At 44.4% G+C, this 15,805-nt stretch overlaps 1 protein-coding gene across 2 annotated transcripts in view; it reads right to left on the bottom strand.

Annotated features, from left to right (window-relative positions):
• Nucleotides 1-3,255: 3,255 nt before the first annotated feature.
• Nucleotides 3,256-15,805, bottom strand: part of ZFYVE26 (zinc finger FYVE-type containing 26) — a 64,561-nt gene continuing 52,011 nt past the window's right edge. For both annotated transcript variants that reach the window (XM_037002681.2, XM_073242225.1), the window contains exons 36-42: nt 11,798-11,995; nt 10,898-11,097; nt 9,919-10,060; nt 9,565-9,624; nt 8,297-8,479; nt 7,651-7,695; nt 3,256-5,262 (exon numbers count right to left, since the gene is read on the bottom strand). In XM_037002681.2, the coding sequence (XP_036858576.2) occupies nt 5,059-5,262; nt 7,651-7,695; nt 8,297-8,479; nt 9,565-9,624; nt 9,919-10,060; nt 10,898-11,097; nt 11,798-11,995 (1,032 nt within the window). In that variant the 3' untranslated portion in view covers nt 3,256-5,058. The remainder of the gene's footprint in view (nt 5,263-7,650; nt 7,696-8,296; nt 8,480-9,564; nt 9,625-9,918; nt 10,061-10,897; nt 11,098-11,797; nt 11,996-15,805) is intronic.

Genomic DNA, 15,805 nt, shown 5'->3' with positions numbered 1-15,805 from the left:
GAAGGGACTAGTGGTTACCAAAGGGGAGAGATTGAGGAGAGTAGGTGGGGAGGGAGAAGGGGATTAAGGGGCACAATAATTCACAATCACAGTAAGGCAGGTCACAGGGACAGTAGTACAGCATGGAGAATATAATTAATGACTGTAACATCTGGCTATGTTGATAGACAGTGACTGCAATGGAGGGGGTGAGGATGTGATAATATGGGTGAATGCTGAACCACTGTGTTGTGTATGTGAAACCATCATAAGATTGTATATCAATGTTACTTTAATAAAAATAAATATATAAAACTATTCACAATTCTAATGTTCAATGTCCATTTGCCATTGTAAACAATGCATATCATACTGTATGCATGTTTCCTTTACTTGTACATGTCGACTTATTTAAAAGTAATACATTTTGCTTATTTAGTCTCCATATACAAGTACTGCAAGCACATAGTGATTGTTTCTTGAAAGACAAGAAACAATCACTCAGCTCTACTCAAAATAATATCCATTTTAATGCAGGCATCTATTATGCTCGTGCTGAGAAAGAATTTGACAAGTTAAACTTTCTCCTTCCCAATTGCTTCCTCTGTTCAAATCCTCTCTGCACTCGGAAGCAGCAGCACAATCTACACACCTTCAAAGCATTCGGATGCGAGACATGTTTCCCTGGGACTTAAAAGGGTTAGTCATGAGAGACGTTTAAGGTTGTGTTATATCAGAACTGAGTGCCAGAGCCTAATAAACATAGATGTCCATATATTCTTAAATACATTTACTAGTTTCTTGTGCATTTTTGTGACATGTAAGGTTGTTTAAAGTACATGTCTGAAGGAAGGAGCCCATCTTGCCTGTGTCACAGGGCATTACTGTTCATATGTAACTCCACATATGTGAAGCTCCCTTTTGAGGAAGGCTGGAGGAAGCCCCTCAGACTTCTCATGAGCAAAGAGAAGCCCGACTCCCTTGATCATGACCCAGAGTCTGGAAATTAGACTGGGTAATTAGAGATGAGAGAAAGCAGGAGTTTGGAAACCAAGGTAAAGCAAACTAAAACAGACACAGGACTCTTAGTCTATACACTCTGGACTCATGTATCCTTGAGGTGTTTTACAGGAACTTAGACATCCACCAGATGGGCCACCTCTTGATAACAAGCATGCAGAGCCCAGACCAGGTGGAGCCAGAGACTCATAACTAAGATTCCTGAAACAGTCCTGTCACCGCACCACTGAACAATCAGAGGAATGGGTGTGAGCCGATCGCACACCCTGCAACCCTTCCCCACAATTTTGCCCTTAAAATCTGCTTGTAACCCTATGGGGAGTTCAGGATCTCGGGCGTTAGCCATCTATTCTCCTTGTGTGGCACCCTGTGACAGGACTTGACTTTCAACTGAATATGTGCTCTATGCACGTAGTCATTTGAATGTTTGTTGAATGACGGAGGGGAGGGAAACTAGTCAATAGAAACACGGAGGTTTGTACCCCAGGGCAGCATGCACAGGAGTAATAACATTAGTTAATACTAATAATCACTGAAGGAGAAAGATCAGGTTCGTGAGTGGAATAGGATGTGTTCCATGCTGGATGTGCTAATAGTTTTAGGTGCAGGTCAGTCATGTGGCTGAGTACCAGGAAGCAGTCAAAAGACAGGTCTGATGTGGAAGAGTTAAGGGGGACGTTTCCCCCCAAGATACTTGCTGAAGCTGTGGGATTGTATGGGACAGTCTAACAGTGTAAAGAGAGAATGGATAGAACCTTGAGGAATTTCAGCCCATAAATGGGATGATGAGGAAGTATAGCCACAGAAGCAAATTATTTGTAGGGGAGATGGCATTTAAAATGGGCTTAAGAAAGGGTTTTGCCAACAAGTGGGCTGGAGGGTGAAGTAGTAGAGGTGGTGAAGGAAAGGTTCCAAGCAGAAATACTAACAGGAAGAAAAAGGGAGCAGGAAAGCACCTCACCACAGAAGCCATCCAGTAGCCAATGTTGAGTGAATTTGTTGTAGAAGAACTGGAAGTTTCAAAGATACGTTAGTCAGTATGGAAGAGAGGATGACCAAGAATAGGCCATTTCAGTCAAGGTCCCTGTGACAATGGCTATTCCGTTGCTCAGGTATGAAACAGTCTAACAGCATTTGGTCTGCATTGCTTAAACTCCAGCCAAAGAAACCTGCTAACTTTGGCGTGTCTCAGGTTTCTTATTGTGGTCAGTGGGCCTCTATCCTGGATTTAGATTGAGTGTTTCAATGTCCTTAGTTCTGATATGTTTGTGCCATGTCCACAACAGGTAGTTTCCAGGGCTCCTTTCATCATTACTTTATGTTTGTTGTGTTTGTTTTTAAAGTTGTTTTAATGAGAAAGTGGATGAGATCGTCTTTCAGGGGAAAGGAGACGATGGCAGCAATGCTACTCGCTCGGGTATCATTCTGCGAACACAGGTTCTGAGAGGGTGGCAAGAAAATAGTGAGAGCTACGTTTGAGCTCTACTTTCCCCAAAGACCCTACACCTGGTCTCAAAGACTCATAATTTGGTTGACATTAAAGACATACAGGATTTAAAAATATCAAACAGCTTTTTAAAAAATTAAGAGTACTGTTTTTCAATCATCAGACTGGCAAAGATCCACATAGTTTGGTAACTATTGAAGAAAGGGTGTGAGAAAGCAGGTACTGTCCTGTGTTGCTGGTGGGCGAGTTAATTGCTATCAAAATGCACATATCCTCTGACCCAGGGTTTTTGAGATGAGATAACTGACTGAAGCATAATTTTTAGTGGCAAAAGATGGCAACAACCAAAAATGTCCATCAACAGAGATTGGTTAAATAATTATGAAGTATTTCCACCATGGAACACTTTAGTCATTATTGCTTGTTTATGCATAACATAGCTCTGGACCTATATGCTAGAAACTGTTAACATTGGTGGCCTCTGGGAGGGGGGACTGGGCTGAGGAGACAGGAATGGGAGGGAATTTTCATTTACCTTCTACAGCTGGTGAATGTTTGACCTATCTCTACCACCACCCCAACTGAAGCAAAAAAAGTTTTCTGGTGGTACAAAGTACACTAATAGTTTTTAACACATAGGAAACTTGAGGCAGATTCTAACCAAAGAGTCATTAGTCATCATGGCAATCATTTAGAGAAGTTCAAGAGTGGAAGGCCATCTGATCTGTTCCACGCGCTTTTTCCTTCCTGACAGAACTCCAAGGCAAAAAGGAAGGGAAGGGTGACACAGCACAAAGGAGTCACAAAGCCAAGGAACTTGTAGGACACTTTATTGTGGCTGCTTGTAGTAAATCACTCAACCCTTCAACATGTACACTAGTTTGTTTTTTGTTGGAGACCACAGCACGATGCTCAAAACCTGATCTTATGTCAGTCTAGTCAATGGTTGCCTATTTTATAGTGCAACTAGTTAGAGGAAAAAGTCAGGAAGATCTGGTCTTCACATCCCAAATTAAGGGCTGCAAGATTTCCAACCTATTTATATAAAGTGCTTATTATGTTCAGTGCAAAAAGGGCGGACTTAGGAGGGCAAGCAGATGCCAAGGGATGACATTTCCTGGGAGACAGATGCACTCTAAGACTCAAAGAAGGAAAAGCTGCTTCTAGTACTTCCCTTGCAGTCTTTGTCCTCTCTAAGAGGACTAAAACTCTGCATCTCACAGATGCCCATAATAGTTGTTTATCTTACAATCAGAACACTTGCTTCAGAGTGAAATCCACAGGGTTTCTAAGCACCAGAGATACTGACTTTGGCTTTCTTTTCTGGTTTGTCTCCACAGCAAATGTGACATCAACAGGCTGAGCTCTAGCTGGTGGGAAGCTCAGGGCTGCAGAGCTTTTCTTAAGCTCCTTTTTTGCAAATCCAATTCAATGGGCGCAACAGACCTTTTCTAAAACACTGTCACATCTTGGGTTGGGAAGACAAGCCAGTGCATATTAAAGGAGTACTTCACCTAGTTTTCTAACACCTGGATGGGACTTATTCATTTCCCCCTCATTCTCCTGGGCTTCTCTCTGGAAGCCCACCCTTGACTCCCTCTGTTAAGACAAAGAAGTGCACTACCTTCTTAATGATGCTCGATCTTTGCATATCCATCCTGCAGTCTGGGGAGACTGTAGAGAAGCAGAAGAGAAGAGGGAGTAGTTCCCTAACCAATTTAAGTGTAACCCAAGCAGGCAAAGTCTAGCCATTCAGCCCCAGAATCCTGGTTGCCATTTCTCTTCCCAGCCTCTCAAAGAAGGAACCACATTCTTTTATTCTGCAGCAGGGATATTCACAAAACACCCTGGGCCTGTTAGCAAGTCCCCCCACCAACTTGTTTGGAGAAGTTGGCCTTGCTCTCCACACTGGATGAATGCAATGGTGCCCCTGCTATTGTGGGCAGGGGCTGGACCACCTGCATGCAGCCACAGCTTTCAGATGCCAGCACCTGAGGACCCTTCTGTTCAGACTCTTCCAAACTCCTGGTAACTCCCTGTGCTTGTGGCAGGAGACCCAGAACAGTTTCATTCCACAGGAAGCACTTGCCCCAGAGCCATCTCTGTATTTCTGGAACTCAAGGAAAGGGAAGGAGGCGATCTCTGTGGTGCTGCTCTAAAATTCTCTGTAAAATCCTTAGTTACCAGGAGCTACTGGAGCATCTCCACATGGAGGGGACTGTGTACAAACAGGATGACCCGGGTTAAGAACCAAAACGCAGGGAAGGTTTTCAGACTTGCAGAAGTCTAAAGTAAAGTGCCTCTGTACAGTGGGGAGAGTTTGATTTGTTCGGAAATGCTGGGCATAAACATGAGTACACAGGAGTATGCACACAAACTCACTCACTCTGAGGTAGGAAGAACTGGCCAACTTCAAACACACACATTCCACAATTTTACAGAAACATGGCACTTGCGTGAAAGGGCCTGTCCTTGCCCAAGATGGCAAGAAGGTCCAATCCAGCTCATTCCGACCTGGGGCACAGCCAGAGACATCCCTCTGCACAGGAGGAAGAAGTGGAGTTCATCTCCATCGCTCCCGTCCTGTCGTTCTCAGGCCCTGCTGCTCACGGTCACTTCCTGGAGCCTGAGCCGTGAGCACCCCGGGTATGGCTTGTCAAAAGCCACTGGGCGCAGATGTCTTGCACTACTGCATCACCGCTGCTCTTGGCGGCCTGCTGCACCTGCTGGACGAGGGCTGTGGCCAGTGAGTGCTCCTGCTTCACGGCTATCAGGTAGGCTGAACGCAGTTTGCAACATGTCAGGTAGGCCTGAACCTGGTGATAGGGAGTAAGAGACAGCCGAAGGGAAACCATCATGAATGAATCACTGACACACACAGAAGCGGGTCAGAAGAGCCTGCGCAGATGAGAGCACCTCTCACCTACCAAATTAATACTTGGGTTCTTGCCTTTCTTTATATTAGGGCAACCCTTTAAATATTCTGGACACTAAGCTATTACACTGTGTATTTTGTACTATAGAAAGCTACCACAGATAACCTAAGAATTTCAAAAAGAAGGAGGCAGACAGGCAGGCAGAATCTAGGCTCTGCCCATTCCCTCTGGCGCCTTCCTCTTCACTGTCCTGGACTCTCCAGCTTCCTTCTAGCTTCAGCATCTGCATTGTCAGCACTCACAAATTGTGACTTTATAGCTCTTTGGTGATTATTTGATTGATGTCTTGTCCTTGACCAGACTTTAATCTACATGAGGACTGGATTGATACCTGCTTTTTCTATCCTTTGCATTCCTGGCCTGGCATGTAGTAGGTGCTCAATAAATATGCATTAAATGCATGAATGAATGAATAAACCCTCATGTCTCTTTCCTACAAAGGGCACATAGAGTTCTACCTCACTATTTTCTGTTTTCAACTTGCTGAATCTAAACTCTTTTAATAGGAAATTTAGGGAAGAAAAAGCATACACACAATTAGAAAAAGTCTACTTAAGGTCTAATCCCAGATTGACTTTTGCTGTTTAGATCAGAGGCAGCTTAGTTTTGGGTGCTCTCTCATAGTCTGAGACCCTCCATCTATTCCCAGCTTAGTGGAGACAAGACCCCCTTCTTTCCCTGGCTCCAATCTCACCAGCACAACAGTGCTTTACCAGTGTTCTAGGCCAGCCTACCAGGCTCACACCAGCTGCCTTCTAGCTTCTGGCAGCTGCCTTTCTGCTGTGATGGTCCCTCCTGCTGGTTGGACTCTATACTCTCACCATGTTTCATCGTTCTATCTCCCTGTTGTCTTGGTCACTGAAGTCTTTCTTTCCTAAGCTCAATTACAGGTAATCCCCTGAAGCTAGAAGATGTATGGCATACTCTGAGCTCACTAAAGTGATCAAGTCGGGTATTTGGAAATCTACCTGCTGCCCCAGGATGTTAGCTCTCCAGGCCTTCGATTCCAGTTAGCACCTATATATGTTAAACATACTATCATAAGTTGGCAGGCAAACTTCCTACCTGAAGGAGAATATTTTACAAGAAAGTCTGGAATGGGAACTGAATGAAGCTGGTTTTTGGCAAGACATCTATGGCTTGAAATCACTTTAAGTGCATTAGAATAGCTACTGAGAGAAAAAAATGGAAAAAGTGGTAATGACTGTCTAGATTTTTGTGCACATCTTTCCCAGGGACACAGCCTCTGTGCTTTTGAGTGGGAGGGTCACTGAGGCTTGGAAAAGGACTGGAGTCGGGGAACCAGGGAACCTGGGGGTCTAGTCTGGCTGTTGGATTCTCATTCATATTCTAGAAAAGCATTTCTCCACAATTCAGAATGTCAGAATTCCATCCTTTCCATAGGACCTCATCTGGATGTTGCAAAATTAAATGAAGAAATACTAATAACATGCTCTCCCTCACCCCTCAACTGAAAAAGGCCCTGCAAATCCAGTACAGCGATGAGCAATACTGCCATGGAGAGCAGCTCTGTGGCTGTTTTAAGAAGCTGTGTGCTTGACATTAGTTTTCTTCATGATGGACTCAGATGCTCGATCATTCCACTGCTAGTAGCCCGGGCAATCTGGCTTGGTTTTCTCATGTTTTGCCTGGCCCGTGGGCCTTATTCCTGATGGCAGGTGGATTAAGCCTGTGGTTAGCCACAAATAGGAGCAGGTGGGAATATTTTTATTCTGCCTGGCACTCCTTGCAAAGGGAATGGAGAGCAAAGGTTCACCGATTTCTTACTAAACAGGGAAGTGTCACTGGACTCTGGCAAGAGGGCTGCTCTGGAGAAGGAGACACCAGTGGATATTTGTTGGTCAAGAGTTGGGTGAGGCATTTTTTTACTGTAGAGGGTAACCTTTTCCCTCTGGGATAAAGCAATGCCTGCCCATTCAGTCACGCAACCTGAAGCTGACAGTGAAGGATTTCCTAGGGCTCTCTGAGAGAAGACCACCACAGAAAATGGAGATTCAAGAGTAGCCCGGGGGATTTTGTCTCAGTCATAAAGAAATGGGAAGGCAAAGGCTAGTGCAGTCAATGTTCACATGTTCCCTCTTTTCTCCCTTTTACACCCCTATGTGGGCTGAGCTCAAGCTCTGGAACTCAAAGAAGCTTAGATACAGGCTGAAAGGAACTGTGGTGGGGAGCAAGGGATAGAAATGAATAGGCAAGTCCCAAGTGCTGTGCATGAGCATCACCAGGTTTGGGGACAATTCTGCTCACCTTATTGTCATCACTGTGTATTGCCTGGATCAGGCCCTCCAGCTCCTGTGCACAAGAGAAACACAGCAGTTAGGAGAGGGAGAAGAGTCCTCAATGTGGGAGCTGCGACCTTATCCAGTCTCAGCACAGCTGTTCTGACTCCAGGGTGGAGTCAGAACTCAACTCCTGCAATGAGAACAACAAAAAAAAGCTAACAATAACACTAAGCTTGGGAACTTGAGAAAAAAGAACAGTTCCCAAGAGGTCTGTCCTTGGCCTTCACCAATGGGATGTGGCTTTGCTCACCCGACAAAGAAGCCACAGGGGGACGATTTCCCAGGCAGCATGCTTCGAGGGCCATCTGCGGGTCTACTCTGACATCCACTATAATCACAGGGAGAAGCTTGACTACCTTGGTCCACAGACATTTGTAGGCACAAACAATAATGGCCAACAGCTGTGGAGGGACACTTTCCAGGTATAGAGTCATCTCTATGACTGTCCTTTCCAGGGAAGGGCTGACTGGAGTGAGGCTGTTATTATAGAGGGGTTAGAAAGATAGAGGGATTTTGTAGGGTGTCAGGTACTTTCTGTGGAACAGAAATATGAAGAGGGGAGTGTGAACACACTGAAATAGACAGAGGAGCCAAGGACCATAAGAGTGCACCTGCGGTGGAATTCTCTTGAACGCTTCCAGGCAGTTGAGGAGGATCGTGTCGCCATCACTTCTGGCTGCCATGCCTGACTCAATGACACACTTGACTAGTTGTCGGATCTCACTGTATTTCTCCCTCTCTACCAACTGCTGGGCAGCTCTGCAGTAGGTCGTGGCAGCGTCCAGCTGAAAGTCCTAGAACAGATGTGGGATGGCAGGCTTAGGGTGGTAGGCAACATCTGAAAAGCTCCCACTATGCTTGGTGGGGATAGGCCAAATTGACTGTAGTCACAATAGTAAACATTTATATGACAAACAAATAAAAAAAAAGCAAAAAGTTCCTCTTGGAGTTGGGCAGATATTTCAGAAGCAGCCATAAAAATTGTAACCTTAAAATCTCAAATGGTACATCTCACTTGCTGCCGTGTCACTTTCTGAAAACTTTCTCATCAAATTCCCGACTAGTTCATGCTCCCTCTGAGTCGCCTTTCTCTCGGGGAAGGATGTTAGGGGCTGGCACTTGCTGCTGTGGACATTTGTGCTCTGTTAAGAGGTGCCCTGGTGTTCAGAAACAGAAAAATTCACCACAAGACTGATTTGCTGTTAACTACCAGAAAAACACTCAAGTCTGGTCTAGGACGATCGTTACCACAGGGCCTCCCACATGGGTTATCATGTGTGAAGAGCTTTGTCCAACACAGAATAGGGGAGGAAAAAAGAAATCTGACTGATCATTTATGAGGACATACACAATGCGTTCAAGAATCTGCCTGCCCAGAGAGTGATGGTTCTTAGGGTGTCTGCTGGGAGTTGTGCGGTGGGGGGTCATCTGGAGGAACATGCCCGTGGTTTCAGTGCCCTGCTCCAGCCTCTGCTCCAGCGCCACAGCCACACCTGGGTCCTCTTATCTCAAGCAACAGAAAATGTACTTCAGGGCAGACAGGATGGAGGGGGAGCCCTTCCTGCCAGTGGCTCCTCCTGCCACCCAGGAGATCCCCCTGCCCACCTCCTCTACCCCCTTGCGGGGTTGCACAGAGGCTCTGCAGGGAAACTGCTGTGGGGAACTGTTCTGGCCCTGGTTGCAGGTATTTCTTGGACAGCTTTAAGGAATTGGTTCCTTGGCTTTTGGCAAAATGGCCTGGAGTCCTGAATTTAACCAAGTTCTGTATAGCCACCTCCTTGATTTCATCCCGATGTACAAGGAGATCTGCTTTTTGTGGGATATTCTCTCACAGAACTGATTGCCTTTGGTATAATCTTGAGTGATCCAAGAGTCATACCTGTAGAACACGGAATGCAATTCCAAAGCCATCTTCTACATTTTTCCCTCCTAGCATGACCTGAAAAGGAGAGGGATAGGTGCTTAAGAAGAAATAATTACTGCAGTAGCCCCTCAATCAAGAATGAGGGCCTTCATTCATTCAACAAATATTTGCTGAGACTCTACTAAGTATTAGGCATTAGAAAAACAAGAGTAGTCAAAATGGACTGGATCTCCAGCCTTCTGTAGCTCACATTCTAGTGGGGAGGCAGCTGTCAAACAAACAAGTTGAATAATAACTAGACATTACAATTGTGGTAAGTGTTTTGAAAGAGCAGAACAGTCTAGCAGAGGTCTGAAACACTGTCCGTACCTTACAGGCAACATCCATTTTCATGTGGTTATTTCCAAACAGGGTTGGCAAAGGTAAGGTGGTGATGTGAGAGGTCCCAGTACTTTCACACCGATGTAGGAACCTGGTTACTTCCATCTGCAGCTGAAGCGTGTTCATGTGCCTGTAGTGATGGGGGTGCACAGTGTAGCCTTCTGAGGGGCTACGGGAGGGGTAAGGGATGGCAGTGCAAAAGGCAAAAGAAATGATGTGGAGGGAGGAGAGATCCAAAACACCCTCTGAGCAGTTATGACAAGACAAAAACAGGGGGTCTAGTGCCCTGCACAGACTCAGTAATAGTTAAGGTGCTCTGTGGAACTGGCTGAGGTCCAATCCTAGAATCACAAGTATTTATTGAGAACTTATGTACTGCTAACAGCAACAAAGGTCAAGAAAGACATGAATGAACCCTATGCTCACAGAGTTCATAGGCTAGAAGAGAGATGAATAATCAACAGAACATAGGCTAGGATTGGTCAAATAGCAATGCTTATGAAGTGACTGGGCCTATGAAGGCAACAAATGGTAGAGGTGGAGCATGCTGTGTTCTAAGTGGAAGGACTGGCAAGGAAAAAGGCTGAGAGGAGGGAAGGACTTTGTGCATTGAGGAGTCTCCAGGAGGCCGGTGTGACTGATGCTCAGCAAGGGAGAAGAGCAGTACAAGATAAAGATGGACAGGGCAGGGGCCAGATCACACAGGACCTTTCTGCCTATTGTAAGGGGTTTGGAATTTAGTCTGATTGTCACACGTGATCCTAATCCTCCCCCAAGTCTCGTCTCCTACAAGCTCCTCTGTAGGCTTCCCTGGCTTGTGTTAACTGGCACCCAGGAATGATTCACTTTAGATGTTTGTGTGTTTTTCCCAAGGGCCCAGGAATGTGCACGAGCAGCTTCGTCACCAGTAGACGCTCAGCCCCAGCCTTTCTGTTGCACCCTAGTTGTTCCTTGAACCCCGAGCTACCTCGACACATCAGCTGCAGCCATCTTCTTTTGGAAGAAGGTGGTTTTCTTCCTTCGAGTGCTGCGGGAGGTTTCTTGGAGGTAGATCTTCAGGTGGTCCTTGGCCTTAAGCAGCCAAGACAGCTTCTCTCCCAGGTCTGTATATGTCTTTGCTTTGTGACTGAAGAAGCGAATACAGGTCATGGCGGCCCGGACTTGGTCCTAGAGGAAGAAAGTGATGTTCAGGTCAGAGGAGACCTGGGATATTGGAGGGTAGGGGGTGTGAGAATTCTGACCAGATTCCCAGCCATGAGGTCTGGTTACCAGCACCCACTCCCACCACCGATGGTACAACTACTTTGTATCAGTTACTCCCAGGCCCAGGAGATCCTACAGCGAACTGACTGGCTGACCTCTTGGGTATGATATTGTTTTGCCACAGCAGAGATCTTACAAAAGGACTTCTATTTCTCCATTCAACTTGGATTCACTCTTATTTTGGTGCTGAATAACTCAGTTTCTCTGTGATTTAGTATTGGCAACCTTCAGACAGACTGGGAGAAACATTCACTCTCCCATTATACCTCTTCTCTAGAAACTATTACTTTTACACCATTCCTTATGAATTCTGCATTCATGCCTCATGCTGATCTTGAAACTACCATATACCTCTTTCTAACCTCTACATTCCTTGTATTCTGAAGAATGTCATTACTGACAAGATTGAGGTTTACCTCTGAGGATGAAGATGGAAATCCTAATGCTATTTAACATTGCTAGAGAGCAACATGTATTTGCCCTAGAGCTGGTCAAACAGCAAGGCTAGGGACCAAATGCCAGTCTTGTTCCCTCACCTCATGCAGCCTCCCTGCCTGGCAGGGAATCAGCACAAAGGTAGAAGGCAGGACAGTGCTGCTATTACCTTCATAAACTGCTGCAGTTCGTACAGAATGTGGTAGTAGTTCTTCTTCTGTAAATGTTGGCAGGCAGCAATCAAATGCTTTCCCCAGCTCTCCAAGGTTGGATCAATGGATTCTAGCAAGTTTTCCAAAGTGTGTAGCTTCCCACTTTTATAGCTTGGCTGGAAAATGCCCTCTATGAAGAGTTCTGGAGGACTCTCCTGGAGTCAGGCAAAGCAGAAAGTCAAGTCTTGAGCCTGGTTCTGGCACTGGGATCCACCCTGAACTTCCTTCCCCTTATATTATACCTTTAGCATCCTCTATAGTAGTGCTTCTTAACTTCTTGCGTGTCACACATACCTTTGAGAATCCTACTCTAGTATGGCTCCACTTCTTTCCTTCCCTGTAGAGAAAAGCTCCTACACATCCTCCAGTTTCTCTCCTCTACTTGTCTCTTGGACCCCCTCTTAAACCATGACGCAGTCGCAACTGCCCCTTAGGTCACCAATGACCTCTAATCTTTAAATCTAAAATTCTTAGTCCTTGTTTTCCATTTTATCTGTAAACAGATTCTATTATAGCTGATGGCTTCCTTCTCCTTGAAACTTTTTATTTGACTTCTGGGACAGCACTCTCTCCAGGTTTTTTGCCTACTTCTCTGGCTATTCCTCCTCAATATCCTTAGCTTATTCCTCCTAATCTCCTCAAGGCTTAGCAGAAAACTTTTCTTTTTTACCTCCACTCACTGTTGTGGTAAATTCATAGAGTCTCAAGGCTTTAAATCTTATCTGTTTGCCGCTTAGGCCTAAGTGCCTATTTCCAGCCTATTCATTCCTCCCCAGCTCAGGAAGTATATATTCAACTTACATACAGTTGCCTGCTCAAAACGTCCTTTCAACTACCTTGTAAACTTAATACATTTAAAACTGTACTCCAGATTGTTTCTTCCAAATCTACTTTTTCTGCAGTCTTCCCTTTCTCAGAAGGCAGTTTTGTTCTTCTAGATAGATATTCAGGTCCCAAACCTTGGTCATCTTTCCTTCACATCAAATTCATTAGCAATTCCTATTGGCTCTATCATCAAAACACATGCCACATCTATATATCTGACCACTTCTCACTGCCCCCAGGTATCCCCCAGGCCCAAGCCATCATCATCACCTACCTAGATTACTGTAATAGTCTCCTTTCTGGTCTACCAGCTTACACTCCCACCTCCTTTTTGACTAATGCCAATTAATTTGAGTGATTCCATTAAAACATAAGTCAGATCATGTTACTCCTCTGCAAAATCTTCCAATGGTTTTCCTTCTCACTTAGCACAAAGTCCTCACAATGTCTACAAGGCCTTATATATAAGATCTGGCCCCTGTTACCTTTCTGACCTTCTCTGCTACTACCCTTTGCTTAGATCACTTTGTTGAAGCCACCTTGACCTTTGTGCTTGTTACTCGCTCTGCTATGGCAAGGCTCACTCTCCACCTTCTACAGGCCTCTAATCAGATGTCATCTTCCTGAGGGATCTTGTTTAAAACTGCACAATTCATCCCTTCCCCATCCCCCACTTTATTTATTATTCATCACCTACACTGTTTTATTTACTTTGTTATTGTCCCTCTCCCTACTATGACTTAAGTTTTATGAGGGCAGATATTTCTGTCTTTTTTTTCTTTCACTGCTGTATCTTAGGGCCCAGAATAGTCAGTCCCTAACTATGTAATATCTTGGATTAATAAATGATAAACATTATGTACCCACTCCTCATAAAAGTAAACACACATACTAATCCCCTTGCTTATGAAGCTCATCTGTAGTTCAGAGACCTGGTCTCATAAGACCCTACTAGATAATAAAAAGAAAATCACCTGGGCATTTATACTTCAGATTATGAGTTACTAATGGAGAGTAAAGGATGGCTGTAAGCTCATGGTAGCATACCATGCCAGCCTAGCAGCACTGGGCATAAGCTGTTTAGAAGTGGAGATCTGGGCTCTGACAATATCCACAGTGGGTGAGGGCTATTTTTTCCAAATCTGGATGTTCGTAACTGAGAATCCAGACCTCATCTAAAAGTTGTAGGGCAGACTAAGAAGCAAGGGGAACAATGCCATAGGAAATGTAGAAGTTCTCAGAAGAGCAATACTTTAAGAAGTTCCATTTCACCCATTTACCTATCCACTTATTCATTCATAAATGGCACTAGGCCAGGGGCCTGAATACACAGATAGGTAAAATATAGTCCTTCTTGGTTCAGAAAGGAAGACACAATTGAAGCGGACAGTTTCCAGTGGGAAATTTTATCCAGTGGGATAAATGCAGTAACAGAGCTATATTCTAGGTACAATGCAGATATATAGGAAGAGGTGACTCATGTTGCTTGGATGTTTTGTGAATGCTCAACAGAAAGGGTCTGGAAGCACAGTTTTTCAAGGAAACACTCTAAGTAGGGGCTACAGCACAAGCAGACTCCTCCAAGGAAGAATGTGTATGGTACATTCAGGAAAATTTAAGTAATTTGGTTAAGTCTGATATAGGGTATAGATAGGATCTATGGTGAAAGTAAAAAAAAGAAATAAGGGGGCCTGATCCTGGTGGGCCCTGTACACATGCTAAGGAAATTAGACCTCATCCTGTGGCCATAGGGATCTACTGAAGGCCTTTTAGGCGGGAATAAAATGAATCCTGACTAACATAACACAAATAACATGTATTGTGGTTTAGAAAGCTCCTTCTGGGCATGTGATAGGCAAAGGGTGAAAAGGGCAGGGAATGAGACTGGCAACAGAGTGTGCTCCATGCTCCAGCCGAATGGCTATAGTTTTGTAATTTTTGGTGTTGTTATTCCTTACTTGCTTGAGAATTAAGGTAAAATATTTCAGTTCAAGGATAACTGTGTTTACAGGAGATAAAAAGAAGGCTTTATGCAAAGCTGAAGGAACAAAATTGCAGCAGACTCACACACTCCAAGAAGGGACTGGTGGTTACCAAAGGGGAAGGGTGAGGAAGGGTGGGCGGGGAGGGAGGGAGAAGGGGATTGAGGGCTATCATGATTGGTGTACATGGTGTGTGGGAGGTCACGGGGAAGACAGTGTAGCTCAGAGAAGACAAATAGGGACTCTGTGGCATCTTACTACACTGATGGACAGTGACTGCAATGGGGCATGGGGGGGGTGCTCGATAATAAGGGTGAATGTAATAATCACATTGTTTTTCTTGTGAAACCTTCATAAGAGTGTACATCAATGATATCTTAATAAAAAGAAAAAAGGCAGCTTTATGGACATACAATGGGGAAATGACAGCCTCTTCAACAACTGGTATTGGCAAAACTGGACAGATACATGTAAGAGAATGAAACTGGATTATGGTCTAACCCCATACACAAAAGTAAACTCGAAATGGATTAAAGATCTGAATGTAAGTCATGAAACCATAAAATTCTTAGAAGACAACATAGGCAAAAATCCCCTGAATATAAACATGAACAACTTTTTCCTGAACGCATCTCCTTGGGCAAGGGAAACAAAAGGAAAAATGAAACAAGTGGGACTATATCAAACTAAAATTTCTGTACAGCAAAGGACACCATCAGCAGAATAAAAAGGCACCCTACAGTATGGGAGAATATATTCATCAATGACATATTCGATAAGGGGTTAACATCCAAAATATATAAAGAACTCACATGCCTCAACACCCAAAAAGCAAATAACCCCATTAAAGAATGGGCAGAGGATTTGAAGAGACAATTCTCCAAAGAAGAAATTCAGATGGCCAACAGGCACATGAAAAGATGTTCCACATCGCTAATTATCAGGGAAATGCAAATTAAAACTACAATGAGATATCACCTCACATCAGTTAGGATGGCCAACATCCAAAAGATGAGGAACAACTAATGCTGACGAGGATGAAGAGAAAGGGGACCCCTCCTACAACTGCTGGTGGGAATGTAAATTAGTTCAACCACTGTGGAAAGCAATATGGAGTTTCCTTAAAAAACTAAAAACAGAAATACCATTTGACCTGGG

Source organism: Manis javanica, chromosome 8 (genome assembly GCF_040802235.1).
Source record: "Manis javanica isolate MJ-LG chromosome 8, MJ_LKY, whole genome shotgun sequence".
NCBI lineage: Eukaryota > Metazoa > Chordata > Mammalia > Pholidota > Manidae > Manis > Manis javanica.
Note: the sequence above shows the minus strand (reverse complement) of the source record. Positions and strands in the feature narration are given on the sequence as shown.